The sequence below is a fragment of the Muntiacus reevesi genome, chromosome 9 (assembly GCF_963930625.1).
Source record: "Muntiacus reevesi chromosome 9, mMunRee1.1, whole genome shotgun sequence".
In the NCBI taxonomy this organism is placed as follows: Eukaryota; Metazoa; Chordata; class Mammalia; order Artiodactyla; family Cervidae; genus Muntiacus; species Muntiacus reevesi.
This window is the reverse complement of record NC_089257.1, coordinates 16251238-16267883: the sequence shown is the minus strand read 5'-3', so window position 1 is coordinate 16267883 and position 16646 is coordinate 16251238. Positions and strand designations below refer to the sequence as shown.

Genomic DNA, 16646 nt, shown 5'->3' with positions numbered 1-16646 from the left:
TCACTATTTATCATAAGTGCATCCCTGTATCATTAAAATGTTTCTGAAACCATGATTTTAACTATATTACATAAAATTTATTTAGTCAATCAAATCTGGGCTAAAACTGACTTTAAACTGTCAACCACAAATTAAAGTCCTGTGGGTCAAGAAGATGACTCCAAAACTGCCATGGGGAGTTCTATTCAGAAATCTCAAATCACAACTTGAAAGCACTGGTACCATCTAACCAAGAATTCACTTAAATTCACTGAATTTTAGCCATGAAGACTGCTTAATAAAGACTATATTTTCCCAAATGGAGTGCATTATTTTGTAATTGGTCTTGAGAAAGAAATAAAAGAAGTACCAAAGATTGAGGTAGCAATAACAAATAAGAACTAATAAGTGCCTACTGTATGAATTAGTGACTATCTGCAATGTTTTACTTTTTTAATAAAGCAAAATAAGAGAACATATGCATTTATTACTTCTATAATTAAATTTTCAAGTGGGTTTAAAAAATGAATATGGAAAAATGCATGTAGAAAAAGAATGGAAACACATATGACAAAGGGTTAATAACTGTTAATTTTGGAATATGACATTCTTTGAACTTTTGTTTTTTAAATTTCACAACCAATCAATTAATATTAAATTAAAATATTAAGTCATGTGAGTGAGGTAATTCAGATTTCAGTTATTAAAGTGGAAGGAATATCAGTAAGTTTTGCCAGAGGCTAAGTGGATCTTCTGAGAAGGAAAAACAAAAAGTTGAGTACATAGCATTAAGAGTTTGCTCTAAAATAAACTATTTTAAATGAAATATCATAAGTCTGAGGAAGACTAGCTTTTGAACTTCATAGCTGTGGTTCCTTCAAGTACTATCCTACCTAAAAAATGACAGAGTTTCTGTTCTATCAAAAATGTTGTTCCAATAGTTAAGTAAGTATTTTAGAAACTGCAAGATTGCATTTTAATGTCTTACACTGGTTTTCTTTACTTTGTAAATCCAAGGTTTTCCTGATGCGACACCGATTTTTAAAATTCTAGTTTCTAATACCAAAACTTAGTTCAGAAGACAGAGGTTGCCACTTGATGAAACACCTTACTAAACATAAATGGTTGCAATGTTCTATTAAGGGAGATCTCTAGCAGAAAAGAAATTAATAAAAAGTTACAGAAATAAGCCAAATCTTTACATCAGTTCTCACAATCATTTCAAATAAATGTAAATTTTTTACAATCATCCCATTTTCCCCAAATGTAGCCTTAGGTTGTCTTAACTTTGTGACAGCATCCCCCATCCCCTACTCCACTAATCAGTTCTCACCTTCTTTCCCTGATAGAACACGTGAGTTTTTCAGCAAAAATGACTCATTCATTGGCATCTTGTCAAAAAAAAAACAAACCTGAAACTTTAAGAAGGCTCAGCACTAAAAGAATTCTAAAACTACAACATTTCACTAACACACATCATTTTGACTTCAGATAATTGAATCACTTTCAGAGTCAAATGTATCTAATGAACTCTGTTTATATTTTTCCTTACAAATTGTTCTCCACCATGCTACATACTCAAAATTTTAGTTTGGCAACTCCCTAATCTAAAATACCTCTTGTCTCTGAAGAAGACAAGACAGAAGAATGTAGAAGCATTAGAATAAGAGGTGGGGGAAGCAACTGTTCACTCAGCTTGGAAAAAGATTCTATTCTGAAACATTAATGACTCACATTTATTCCACACAGTTCTCAAAATGTATTTCTCCCATTAGTTAAATGAAAACACAATACAATACATAATATAAATGCAATCAGAAATCTCCAGGAATAAATTACTCTCACTGCTATTATTTCACTAAATAAAAGTTTAAAAAGCATAACACAAAAATCAATTATTGAGAACTATGTAACTAAAAATCTTCAGTAAGCATGAACTATCAATTGCAAGTCACCTTATCGTTTTGGTTCACACATTCACCTACTCCAAAACCGCGCCTTTTAACCAGAGGGAGAATGGTGCGGAAGGAAGAAGAAAACAAATGCTTTGTCAGATTACCACAGACATTTACTTATGGCTCTATCAATTGTCACACTCCACCTGCTGGCAGGAGCTGCGTGAATTGGTGAAGTGGAGGTCATTATACAAGAAATTCCAAAGAACACTTTCTAGATGTACTTGGGGAAGAAAGCAAGATGTTCTTTTTTTTTTTTTGTCCTACACAGAATATATCTAACAAGGCTCCACCAAAGTTTTTTTCACATAATAGTAGGTCAGTATCTAATAAAGATTAACATAAAGGAATGACAATAATCAGAATGGGAGACCTACATTTATAGCAATCTACTTAAACCATTCTCTCCACGGTAAGTTAAATGTCATCTCAAGCCTTTAATACAGGTAACAAGGCACATCCAGCAACTTTAAGATTCTCTGTCACACACTCTAACATTCTTTGCCCCCATCTTCTATGGCTAAACTACGGAGTTTAATTAACACAGTCAACAGCAGCCTGCCACACGGCTGTTAGATATTTGCCACTAACATATACTCATGGGATACTCTAGAGACTGATTTCAACTGAAAATAAAAATAGATAAACAGAGCTCAAAAAAAATTAAAACTGAGTCTGGCTGCCCACACTTATTTTCACACATGAGGAAAAATAGCAGTTCTCCTAGAAGCCTCGAGCAGACATATCTTTAGAACACAATGTTAAAAATATGCCCCCCCTCCTTTTTCCCCTACCTGTTTCTCACTCAAAGCTGTGATTTTGGCTTGGAGTTCATGAAGCTGTTTCTTTAAATCAGCATTCTGATTGGAAAGAAAAAATATCTGTGAGGAAGATATTTCATTTGTTAACAGGATAGTAGCAAGAAGACTTTATGCACACTGCATTACAAATGATGAAGCAACCTTAAAGCATTTAGCCCATCGCATTGTCACGTATTAAACTGTAGTCAAGTCACCACCACCCAGTGCACAGATCTCAGTGTAGGCTGCTAACACAAGGACAGGGGTAAACTCCTTTGTGATTATTTCAAATTAAAAGATATTTTATATTTTAGCATTTTGTAGTGTAATAGTACTCTTTTCTACGAAAATAGCTATTCTTCATAAATAACAGCTGACAGAAACCCTAAAGTTCCACTCATCAGACAAAAGCAAAAGAATGGAATTTATAAGGATGAACAAACTGGATGCTTAATAGCATTATCAATAAAAGAAGTTTTACTCTGCTTGCCCTCTCCCTTATTCAGTAGAGTGCATTTGTTATTTTAGCCTAGATTTGAAAAGCTGTCAGTGCTGCAACTGCCTTAACACTACATCATTCAAATTAACATACTGACTCCCAGGGCAACTTCTCAGTTCTAAAATGTTGCGAATCAAAAAAGAATACTATTCTAAATGAGATACACTGAGCATGCTTGCCTTTTGCTCACGTGGGAGAAAAATCCAAAATTAAAGTTTTCAAAAGCTTAATGTAACAAGATAGCCTACTTACTAGCAGACTGAATACCACCCCAATGAGAGACTACTTTTCCTTTTTCGTTTCTCATGCAATTCTCTCAATTCACTCTGCCTGATCTTCTGACAGGGTCACGGCATAACACTCTTCCTTCATGTTTACTCCATGAGGTCTTTTTTGTGATGGTGTGTGATATAAGGCCTCTCTAATGAGATCACTCACAAGACTGTCCAGCAACTTACTGCCAGCTCAGATTCCCTACATTAAGACTGCTCTGTTATATAACTGCCAGCTATGTCAGAAATGCTACAGTTTTCTAATAGTATTTCAGTTGCTGGTAACATAGGTTACCATATTAAATATAAAAGAATCTATTCATTGATCTCCTGCTTCTTGGTTCCCTAAACCTAATTTAAACTATAGTGTATTTTAAAAAATTAAAATGGAGAAACTTCTCAAAGAAGTTGGACTGTCAAACAGGAATTAAGTGGCCATCAATGCCAGCTCAGAATCAATGGACTGTGTTAAAAATAAAACAGTTAAGCTACTAGGGGCTAAATTTGTAAAAAATGAATACTATGTCCCACTTACAAAAATCAATCTGCCTCAGCACCATTCTTTAATCCAAGAATCTATTTTACTTAACTTTACAATGAGGCATGTATGGTGTGTTTAACAAGCTAAAAAAAAAGAGGAAAAAAAAAAACACAGTGTGTGGGTCTAGGTGTTCTGTGAACAGATTATGAGTAAACAAATGCAAGGGAGAAATTGTGAGAATGTCTGATACTTTGACCCCATACATATGGCCCACTATCTAACTGGTGCAAAAGAGACACTGCCTGAACAATAAATACATTAACAGTAATTAAAGACAAGGTAACTTTTTAGGAAGATTTCTCTTCAGGGATACAGAATAAAATACCTGAGCCAAAAATTCCTATGAGACATTAAAGAAAAGGTAATACTTGATGGATTACCATATTAAATAAGGTTCTTTAAAACCTTCCTTAAGGGCTCTTTCAAAAAGAATTTTTTAATGCTTTTTAAAAATTATTCTAAAATTCTACTCTAAACAGTGAGATTAAGCATTTAAATGTTCCATACTATAAACTATAAGAAAGTAAAAAATGGTTCTGGGCTATGTTCATTAATTTTGAGAAAGCCTCACAAACTCTGATTTCAAGTAAGCAGGCTTGTGCAAACGAAATTTAAGCTAAGTATTTAATACACGTATTAACTCTCAATTTTTTCCCAAAATATTAAAGCAATTAACTTAAAAGCAAAATAACAGTAACAAAGATGAAATAATAGCTGTATTATAACAGAATGACTGGATTTTTCTTAATTCTTAAAACATGAAGGCAAACGTGCCCAAAAAAAACTGCTATAGAGATGAAATAGTTTTTAAAACCTAAGTAACATCTATATTTTAGTATTTTACAGTAACTTTATCTTAAATTATTTTAAAAATTAAATGAATAAAAGTAATATTTTACCTGCGGATCCTGCTTCATTTGAGCAACCAGTTTCTGATAATAAAAAGAGAAAAAGAGCCATCAGTCTTACATATTAACTCACTATCACTAAGCAGGCTTGGCCCCCAAAATCTAAAGTTTTAAGTCCACACACACATACACACACACACACACGCACACACACACAAAACAAGCAATACCATCATCAGAACAGACCAAAAGCTTCTGTGATCCATGTAAAAGATTAATGAAACACTCTCCTAAAAAAATAAAAACAAAAACCCCAAAATATTGCTTTATATTTGAAATAAAGAGCTTCCTGCTTTTAAACAAATCTGGAGATGGGATGGGGGAAAGGAGCTTTTAAAAGACAACTTAAACTAACTGAATGCTTCAAAAGTAAAATATCCCTTGAAAGTTTTGTCATTTTGTCTAGAGTCCCAAATAAGGCCTTCGAAGAAGCTGCTCTCATATAAAAACAGACCTGTTTGTATACAGCAAACAAACTTGGCAAGTCAGTTAGTTGGTTTGGTTCACAGAAGGGGCCTAGTGTCAGATGTGACTCTGCCACTGTCCTCTGTGGGGGAGGGGATGTACCCAGTGGAGCAATGGTGATAGTATTTGAGAACAAGGAAGTGAAGAACAGTAATGCAAAATTCTACCTACCTGGGGTTCCTGGGTGAAGAGAGTTCTATCAGAATACTGAATGGAAAGACCTTATTATTAACTAAGGAAAACGTAAGTCCAAAAAATGAAAAAGGAAAAGGATGTCAACCGACCTACCCAACTTCTAAAAGCATCACTGCCCAAAGGTAACAATAACCAGGGAGAGAAATTGAAGAATAAAGAAAGAGAAGAATAAAGAATAAAGAAATTGAAGCATAAAGGAGTATCAGAAGACTGATTCCTGAAAGTATCTGGGAATAAGCTGTTCTCTAAGTGATTTTTTCCTATAACTGAAAAACCTATGCCTCTCTTTGGGAGACAAGACATTTTTAAAGTTTTTAAGTCATAAAATAAAAACTTTCTAAAACATATTATATACTTATCCACCTTATTAAGTAAAAACAAAGTCAGCTTTTAATGATATTTAATGACAGAGGCATGATTACATCAATATACTATTCTGCAAACAATACAAAAGGTCCGTAAATAAAGACCCCAAATTGTTATGTTCCGAAGAGTTCTTTCCGTTTTCTCATCTACTCCTTAAGGTCAAGTAGGCAGCTACCAAACACTGCTACTATCACCATGCCTCCATCTAAGAGCCCCTGAGCCATAATTCAGATTTGCTACTTCTGATCTGCTTTGTGATATGCTCAATGAACTAATTCTAAGATGAGCAAATATCCTAAGAAATCCCCCTTGAGTAAAAGGTATAATCTTTGGTGAGTGACTTTTGACATTTCTTCTAGCTTGTCAAAAGTCTTATATGAGGTGCTAAGACACAGTCTGGATAGCTGAGATTGCCAACCATGTGACCTCCAAAGACACAAGGTATATTTTACTATACTCCACTTCATATATGACAGTGTAATTCTTCTATATCCTGGTCTTAATCTACAAAATAGTAATAACATACATTCCAAGAGTTCAAGGATATAAAAACACAAAGTTTTCTACATATACATTTTTACTAATGCAGCTTAAAGGCTAGTCACACTCTTCAATGAAAAAAGCCCTTGGTCTTCCTTTCTCATTTGGTACCAGAGACTGGAGTACTGTAATAAAGTTGCCTTTTTAAAGTTGAGAAAAGTTTTCCTCCATGACACTTGGATTTAAAAACTGACTACCAAAGTCAGTCTCCACCTCTGGAGGAAATAAATAAGCCAACTTTTCCACCTACAATCACCCAAGCTGGAGTTTAGACCATTATAGGCAGGACAGAAAAGCTAGGCAATTCAACCATTGAAATCCCCAATGACTTTAAGGTGACACAGTGTGTTATCAAAATTGTTACTTTCTATTTCAAGAATGCAGCGGTTTTTCATGAGGATATAGTTTATGCCAAAGGTTGGCAAACTACAACCCACAGGCAAATCTGGTTTACCACGTGTTTCACTGGGACACAGCCACACCCGTTCACTTACATACTGTCTATGACTGCTCTGTCCACACAGCAGCAGATAAAAGCGCTTGTGACAGACCATAAACTATTCCCAAAGCGCAAAATACTTTACCATCTGGCCCTTTGCAGTAAGTTTGCTAATCTCTGCTTTATACTATTCTCTGTTACATGTAGAGTAAATACTCCAAAAGTTTAAATATGACTTGCATCAAATCCACATAGGAATATTCAAAACGGCAATTTCTCAAAGAAAGATGAGATGTCCATCACAGGCCATTACTCTTTAAACATTCATTCAACATCAACCATGTGCATGTCGCTACTTTTTCAATCATTTCCCTGTTCAACAAGAACAAAAGTATACTTCTACCACAGCAATACTAGGTAGTTTCATTAACACACTTTCTATCCAGTAAGCTCATTTTCAGCCCCTGTTTCATTCCCTAAGTGGAAATGATGAAGGGGTGCCTTCTGTCCCAATATTTAGTCAAATGTACTATCTGGCTTTGGCCTCAGCCTAATAGCCAGTGCCTACTTTGATGTCATTTCTGGCATCCCTGAATTTCTCATGATCATGTAGGTTACCATGGACCCAATCAGAATAACAGCATCAGATTTACATCACGGCATGTCATTTGTATTTCCTGTTAATACTTATTTTTTAGGGGGGTTGTACGTAACAGCATGTGGGATCTTAGTTCCCAGACCAGGGATCCAACCCATGTCCCCTGCATTGGAATGCAGAATCTTAACCACTGAACTGCCAGGAAAGTCCCTACTGTTAATACTTAAATTTTTTTCTAATAGGAAAGGATTCCAAATGTAACTGGAATGAATATCTTACATTCTATACAGGTTAAAATACTATCAACCAATGTTGATAAACATAAATAAGTGTTTATTACCATATAAAGTGCTATGTAACAGTTAAGGATGAATATAAAAGCTATTAATTTTATGCTAAAAATAGTTAAATACACAGGAAAATAATGTGGATATTAAGTGATAACTTCAGGAGAATATTTTATTCCTTTTGAGTCACTAAATGTAATTTTAAAATTTAAATTATATTTTAAAACAATAAATATCCAATTTTTTCATAATTATAATTTTTATAAAATTGGTATGCTTGAATTAAAAATATGAAACTAAATAATATTTAAGAACTCTATTTAAATTTTGTGATTCAGTTCAATTATATCATGAACTTTTCAAATAAAGTCATATTTGGACTTGTTCATGTCTTGTGAGGATGAACCAAAAGCTGGATGTTAACTGTGCCATCCCAAAATTTCTTGAGAGGAGGAATATGTCCAAAAATCACATGTGAGTAACTTTGGTATACATGATAGTCAACTGAAACATGTCTTATTTTTTAAAATATGTAAGCAAACACAGGGAATTATATTCAGTATTCTGTGATAAACCATAATAGAAGAGAACATGAAAAAGAATGTATATATGTATAGCTGAATTGTTTTGCTATGCAGTAGAAATTAACATAATACTATAAACCAACTATACTTCAATAAATTTTGAAAAATAAAAAATAAATAAAATACGCAAGTTAAAGTCACATGAACAAAGTCCCTCAGATTAACCAAAAAACAGGGGAAAGGGGGTTTGTTTGTTTTTTAACACACTCAGTATATGGAAAAAATATTTTTAGTTCTTTTGCCTGGAAGAGAAGTCAGGGTTTTTAAAATTCTCGAAAAGATTATCAATGAGTTTGTTGAGTAGTGTTAGAAGGCAAATAACATGATTCTTGAACAACTGACTGAAAAAATGATTAAAAACTGTACTGAAAATCAGAGACAGCCAGGTTGTTTATTAATTTAGCGATTACTTAATAACATGATATGGGAGAAGCCATGAATGAAACATACCTGGTGAACCTGAATTTCCACTTTAAGAGCCTCCTGTAGAGTCTGCAACTCCATCCTCTACCTTCTCCACTTTTTCTATATCTGCTATCTACAGTTTCTTCAGCCTTTGTTTAAAATTACAAACTCCTCTTCTCACTGCAGCTGTAGAGATCATAAAATGTTTGGGATCATTATGTTGGTTATAAAGGAAACATACATGTTAGATAAAATAAATTACATTAGGCAAAAAATTAGCCAACTAAACACATGGCAAAAACTTTCCCCAAACAGATTTCTTTCCAAAATGAGATTTGTACTGAATTGGTACCAAAACTTTCTGAGTATTCTCTGAGCACTCCTCTACAAAACACTTCAATTAAGTAAGAAATGAAAAAAAAAAGTGTTTAATCTGGTCAAGAAAACATCCAAGCACTCACTACGTGCTCAGCACCATGTAAAATACTGCTTTCTGAGGACATAGAGCTGAACAAGACCACTTCTGTCCTAGATGGGTCGGGAGACAAGAGGAGGAGGACAGCCACCCAGGACACACTGTTCTTGGAAAGAGACACACAACGGCATGGTCATACATTTTTAACTATCACACAGAGTGAGCTAGAGAGCTCAGGATCTCTCGGAAGTTAAAGAAGGCCAGAGTACTCTCACTTGGATGGACTTCCAGTATTTAAAAAAATAAAGAAACTCAAAATAGGGGAAATTCTGGTATAAAGGTTTACATATAACAAATTAATACTTAACCACATTACAATGGAACTCTGCTTTCCACAAAGTTATGACAGATGTTAAAAAATAAAACTATCGTGCACAACAGATGAGGTGGGTCTATAACAACAGAACAGACTCTTCATCTTTACAACACCATCTTCTTTTCAAGCCTGCTGGTGCACCGCTGGGGCTACATGTATAACTACGCATGGGGACGAAGTCAGAAGTCTAAATTTGTGAATGTGAACCTTCTGCTCTGCTCATCACTGCTGCAACTTAAATTAACTCCATAGCTAACTTTTCTTTCTTTTTTCTTGAATGTGGCCTTAGACATGATTTCAGGTGCTCTCCTCAAAGTAAAAGCTTAATTGAATAAATGTATATATAAAACTTGTAGTTAGAGCAGCTTCTCAGCATTTTTACAAACTGAGGAAGAGGACAATCAAGAAGTTAAGAGTAACTGCTACTCCTTATGCTAATTCAATGAGACTCAAAATCTTTAAACCTTCTAAAAACTGTTTATCTATGGATAAAATTCATAGTTAACCTCAAAGAGTTAGTCACTCAGTCATGTCGACTCTCGAACCCTATGGACTGTAGCCCGCCAGGCTCCTCTGTCCGTGGGGTTCTCCAGGCAAGAAAACTGGAGTGGACAGCCATGCCCTTCTTCAGGGGATGGTCTCAACCCAGGGATCAAACCTGGGTCTCCTGCATTGTAGGCAAATTCTTCACCACCTGAGCCACCAGAGAAGCCCCATAGTCAACCTAAGTTTTCTTAAAACTTCTTTAAAACCTGATTTAACAGAGTTATAGTGAAGTCATTAATTTCAGGCTGTATTCATGTGAATATTAATCTTCATTATATTTGTTTAATCTTACTAGGCTTAAAACATCACTGGCAATCTCTCCCCTCGGGCTTACATACTATGTTATGTAATATCAAAATACTCTAAGCTTTTTTTAAGAAAACAATACACTTCCAAAGTGTAAAATTCCTTCAAACTTACATCTGTGGAGGCTAGGAAATGATATTATTATACAATGATATTGCCCACCAAAAATTTTCATAAAGGTAGTCTGTTTAGGGGAGATAATTTGGAAAAGGTGATATTGATGAACAAACCCAGGTTTTCCTGATATTTATTAAATCTTTAAAAATCATTGGAACTACATAATTATCAGAATCATTAAGTTATTGGCTTTAGACCAAGGTTTTTGTTGTCATGTAGGTTTACATACTAAAGCAAATGTTAAAACTATGCACTCACTGTAATTTTAAATGTTAAAATAATCTCCCTACTCAAATTCCTGATTTATGTATTAGAGGTCTTCCTAAAGAGTACTTAGTTTTAAGGCTACCAGAAAACATGTCTAAAAATGATTCCCTATCATTTTCGTTAAATTAAAATCACCTTGAAGGGTATTTTCAAAGACAGAAAAGCCACACTTTATTTTACTAGTAGTTACATATAACATCATAGCTCAACTCAACTCATAAGCTCTAGAAATAAACAGGAACTTAAAGACATGAAGAATTCACAATATACACAAACAAAGGGTTAACCTAATTTGTACAGTTACAGAGTGCTTACAGATTAATTACAAATTAACTTTTCAAAAGCTATGAAAAAGTAATTCACAGAAGAAGAAATAAGAATGATAAACATGAAAAAAAATCTATCTTCAAGAGAGTCATGGAAATGTAAATTTAAGAAGACACATTTTTGTCAATCGAACTGACAAAGACCTGTAAAAATTAATAATACTCTGAGCTGTCTAGAGTTTGCATCAGGTGGCACTTTTATAATTTGCTATTAGTTATATCTGAGTGGTAGCACTGAGGGTTATTTACCTTCTTTTCAGAGTATCAATATTTCCAAAATTTTCCACGGAAAATATGTACTTATTTTTATACAACAAAAAATTAACTTAGAATTGTTAGATAAAACATTAGAAAAATTTATACTGATGAAACAAAACGTTCAGGAACAAAGTAAGTAAAGCCAGGGTTTAACCTGGAGGCTCTAAATGTCAAAGAGTGCCTCACAGGATAAGAAGCCTGCAACTCAAGTTAATGAGGAGCTGACAGCTTTTACTTCCTTCATCAGATTGTTGTCTGCTTATTAGAGACACACAAAGGCATGAAATTTTATTTGGTAAGGACTCTAAAGGCCAATTACTCATTTTATTTCAAGATAAAACTGAAGGGTTAAAAAAGGTAGTGACTTTTTATAGAAAAATATATGAAGGATTAGAAGATTCATATAATATCTTTCTTTTTCACAAAAGCCTCTTTCTGAATAGCATTTTTAAGAGACTGATCTCTGCCTAAAGGAACAGGTTATATACATATATATTCATAGCCTACAAAAAACAATGCAAGCACATGTTGAGTCCTTTTAAAAAATACTTTTGGGGCTTACACAATGCATGCAGCCATCATGTGATGACCATTTGGGGGCAGTTTATCGTATTATAAAGTAATATAGGAGGTAATATAAAGTCTTATAAAGAAGGCAAAATTTATAAAAAGATGGTTTATCATATTTTGACCAACTCTGATAAATTATAAATAACAAATCTGCTGCTACAAGGTAAATATGAAGAGACTTACAAAACAATTTACTGAGGTACAAAGCCTTTTGCCACCCATCAGTTCTAAGTACTACCACCAGAAAAGGCAAGTGCTTAGCACAAAATACCAACATTCACCATATTCAAGACAGTATGTGTCAAATCACTGGGATACCTGATGGTCTCCCACCTTCAAATAACAAGAAACATAAATAAAAACTCCACAAACCAAATGAACAAGCAAATAAACAAAATAACCAAATCTCACACACAAAAAAGGGCAAACATAGTGTCTGAAAAGAACATTCACTGTCTCAAAAAAAAAAAAAAAAAAAAAAAAACCTGATTCCACTTACTCACTGTGTAACCACTCTCAGCTTTAGGTTTGTTTGCTTATAAATCAGAAAAAGGGGAACAGAATCATCTGTTTCACAAAACTATTATGAGGTTTAAACTGGGTGAAGTTATATGAAAAGCCATTTGTAAACTGTAAAGTTCTATGCTTTTAACATACTTTTACTCATACACACAAACTTTTGTATAAACTTCTCAACACAGTATATTTCTGAAAAGAGTGGGAGCTTTCTTATTTCCAACTTCTCTAAGAAAGGGATTCTAGCCATTTTCCTGGTTACAGTTCTGCTTGGAGATGTATGACTGCTAGATCTTTCATAATGATTCTAATAATGCAGTAATACTACAACTCTGAATTTATTACCAAAATTACTGCTCTGTTCTTGAATTGATATAAATCTTTTCCCAATCAAAACTCATTGCATCAACCAAGTTTACTTAACTACAGTAAGTCTGTAATACATTGTGCCCCCAGACTGAATTCCTTAAAAATGAACAGCTCAGGGTTCTCTATACCATGTAGCTACTTGGTGTTAGACTCCACTTTTGGTCTATACTCTCAAAATAGTGTTTCAAGTAGGTTTAATTTAATTAATTTTTTAAAATATGAAAAAGTAAATTCTTGTAGATCTATGTATCCTTACTTGTCACATGCCTATTACTAAAATACTAAAATTAAATTACTACAATACTGAAATAGCACCTCTGTCCACGGAATTCCCCAGGCAAGAATACTGGAGTGGGTAGCCATTCCCTTCTCCAGGGGATCTTCCCGACCCAGGGAGAGAACCTGGATCTCCCACACTGCAGGCAGACTCTTTACCACCTGAGCCACCAGGGAAGCATTACTGAAATACCAGGTTTCAATTTGTACTGAATGCTTATTGATTACTATGTATCTAATATGCTAGGAGATAAAACATATCTTTAACTTTTAACTAACAGTGCTAAAAATGATCACAAATGTGAAAAATTTAATAACTTATGAAAACTAACATTTACTAACATGAATCAATAAGATGACATTAAAATATATATATAATGTTTGTTTTCTTGTTTTCATGGTAGTATTTCTTTGGTGACACTCCACAGGTCAACAGGAAATGCTACTGCACAAACAACCTGATGTTGGAGGCTACACTTTGAATCTGGCAAGGTTACTATGCTCAAGTACTGGTATTACAGGTGTTGACAAACCTGAGCTAGTTAAGACTGATGCTTCTTAACCACTAAATTTATACACACACACACAAACACACAATTCAATTAATGGTATCTGAAAGTATGAATGCCTTTGAGTATAAAATATGCATCTTTCCTTTGGTTTTTTGGGTGGAAGGGGGCCAGATCCTTGTTAAAAAGGGGAAAAAAAAAACAAAAAACAAGGAATACCTGCACAAGTCATACCATTCCAGCACAAGGGGGTGGTATTTTTGGTCAAGTCAGGGTTCCCCCACAGCCCCCTCTTCTGCACAGGTCTGCTGCAGTGAGTGTCCTGTCCCACTCCCTACCACCAGTGTTCATTCTAAGATATAGTTTCTACCTCAGCTTCCTGGCTCCAGGCCTGGCAGACACACATACACTCTTCTATTTGCTACTTTTCTTTACAGAAATGAAGCATGTCTACTAAACTCTTCCCAACTACACCCAACAAGAATGTTGAAGCAAATTCAAAATGCACAGAAATTCAAAATGAAGGAGACTGAAGAGTCATATATGAGCATAGTGACAATGAGGTCAAGATTTTAGAAATGGTTGCCATATTTACCAGAATGCTTTTTAATGATAAATATTTTACTACACAAAGGAGAACATAAGTGAGGACGGTGGTCTTGGTATAACCAATAAGTACTTAACAGAAGTGGAAGTTATGGGAGAGAGATTTCAGATTGATTTAAGGAAGAGCTAAGGATTAGAGCTGTACAAAAAAGGAATGGGTTACCTTATGAGGTAGTGGGCTCCCTGTCAATAGAAGTATTCAAGAATGCTGCATATCATATCCCCCTCTTGGAGATTCACAATGCACATTAGCATATTAAAGGTTCTGAGAAGTCCTGCAGTAAAGAAACCTGTTTAACTTTGTTTAAAGCAGCATTTTCCAAATTATTTGACCACAGAACATTTTCCCCACTCCCACCCCACCTCAATAATATTTATTAATTTCTGTGGAAATTACAGTTCCTCAGAACACATTACAGAAAATACGAGCTACATTTTTTAAAATGTAGAATTCAATACATCAGGGATATATCTGAATAACAATATGTCAAGGATATAAGAGAAGAAACTGTCACACCTGGTAAAAGGTTCAAAGAGAAGGCCCTTAACATTCCTTCTTCTTCAAGAAATTTATGATTCCGTTGCATCTCAAACTAAAGGGCTATGGGGTCTTGATTATTTATTTTTAATGGTTCTATGACAGAAAGGCAAGTAGGATAAAAAGGTGGTATAATGTAAGATTAACTGGTTCAAATGTCTCCCTTTCACGTTCAAAGCTCATTACCTAAAAGGTAAGAGATACCTCAATGACCATTAAGGTATGAAAGAAGCCTCAACTAAATATCTACTCCACCCACCAAACGAATTACCATTTGAGAGAGAGAATTTCTTTTAAGAAAATTACCTTGCAATAGGGGACTACCCTACTCCAGTTATCTTGTTTGAATTTAATTTTTTATCATAATACATACTCTTGAAATAAGGTTAATATTTGTTTGGTCTTCAGACACTGGAATGCCCTGTGTAACCTGAATTATATACTCAAATAAATGATTAAGTGTGATGATTTACAAGCTGTTAAAGCAGACATTAAAACTGATACCAGGGAAAAAACATGTTTGCCTATATGACCCACACTGCTACATTTCACTCATTTTAAAAACATTTTCCTCTTCAAGAATTATACAAAACATACACTGAAAATGTAGTATCAGACATGAGGCCAATCCAACATTAAATTTAATAACATAAATGCTAAGAGGCCCCAAATTTCAAAGTTAAGGTTCCCATAGTTACATTAATTTAGCCTTTTTGCACATATACTAAGGCCATCAAATTAAACAGCGTATTAAGTAATACAAGACACAATGGGAACCTTAACTTTTGAATTTCCTGGGTTTTGAATTTTCAGCCCTAACCACTGCATTAAGGACATTTTTTGCAAAGGGGACCTTTACATTTTAAGAGGTTATCGAATATAGGAACATGCAAGCATAGCAGTATTATTAGAAACACAAATGCATTTGAGATATGGTTATGTGAAATTAGACAAAAATTCACTTTCACTCAAACAGCGAAGCCTTTCTCATTTCTGGGAGACAGCGTTTTTGCAGAAAAAGGAAAAAAAATCACTGAATATTTGAAGTATCATCCAACCAGCACCAGGCACAGTGTGCCTGCTTGAAAAAGTACTTACCAATTTTGGGGAAACTGGCTCTCCTTCAGTTCTCTTGCTCCCTATAAGAGAAAAAGGGAAAATGGAATTAGACTACAAACACAGATTTATGACAAGTTATCAAAAGTTGATAACTTAAAGATTTCTATCTCATTTTAATGAGGAAAAAACCAAAACACGTAAGAATCTCCAAAACTTTAAAACACAAAAGAAAAAAATAAGGAAAGAGACAGGTAGTTTCGTTTTTACAAGAGAAGAATTCAAGGGCAATTAGATATCTAATTTTCCAGTTTGTTTTTTTTTTCACTTTTCCACAGCCTTTTCAAGACAAGAAAAAGTAGTTGATAGTCTCCCTTTCCTAAGAGACACAGAAATGCAGAAATACACCCACATCCCCAACAGATGACCTTCACTGTTTGCTGCTTTTTTTTTTTAACAAATTAGGCTAACATCATTGGCCCTTAGCTTGATCTACTTTTTTTCAATTAATCATGAAATGGACTTATCTTATATAAGGCTTTAAAATTCAAGCATCTTATATGTAGTCATAATTTCAATTAAACTTTTCATTCACATTCTTAAAGTCCTACCAGTTTAAACTGTGAACCACGTAACACTGAAGTGACTTTCCCTATGCCATATCAGTGATAGAGCCAGGAAAAAAAAAAAAAAAATCAAGGTTTTGGGATCCCAATCTATGCTCAGTGATGCTTTTATCAATTGTGGTTTTTTAAGATTATC

At 34.2% G+C, this 16646-nt stretch overlaps 1 protein-coding gene across 28 annotated transcripts in view; it reads right to left on the bottom strand.

The window, feature by feature from the left end:
* PHF21A (PHD finger protein 21A) overlaps positions 1 to 16646 on the bottom strand; it is a 189803-nt gene that overhangs the window by 145841 nt on the left and 27316 nt on the right. For 18 of the 28 annotated variants that reach the window (XM_065945040.1, XM_065945042.1, XM_065945047.1 and 15 more), the window contains 5 exons: positions 15927 to 15967; positions 14454 to 14565; positions 8879 to 9019; positions 4946 to 4978; positions 2729 to 2815 (listed from right to left, as the gene is read on the bottom strand). In XM_065945040.1, coding sequence (XP_065801112.1) covers positions 2729 to 2815; positions 4946 to 4978; positions 8879 to 8932 — 174 coding nt within the window. In that variant the 5' untranslated portion in view covers positions 8933 to 9019; positions 14454 to 14565; positions 15927 to 15967. Of the gene's footprint in view, positions 1 to 2728; positions 2816 to 4945; positions 4979 to 8878; positions 9020 to 14453; positions 14581 to 15926; positions 15968 to 16646 lie in introns of all 28 variants that reach the window. The other 10 variants (XM_065945052.1, XM_065945056.1, XM_065945053.1 and 7 more) reach the window with 3 other exon arrangements.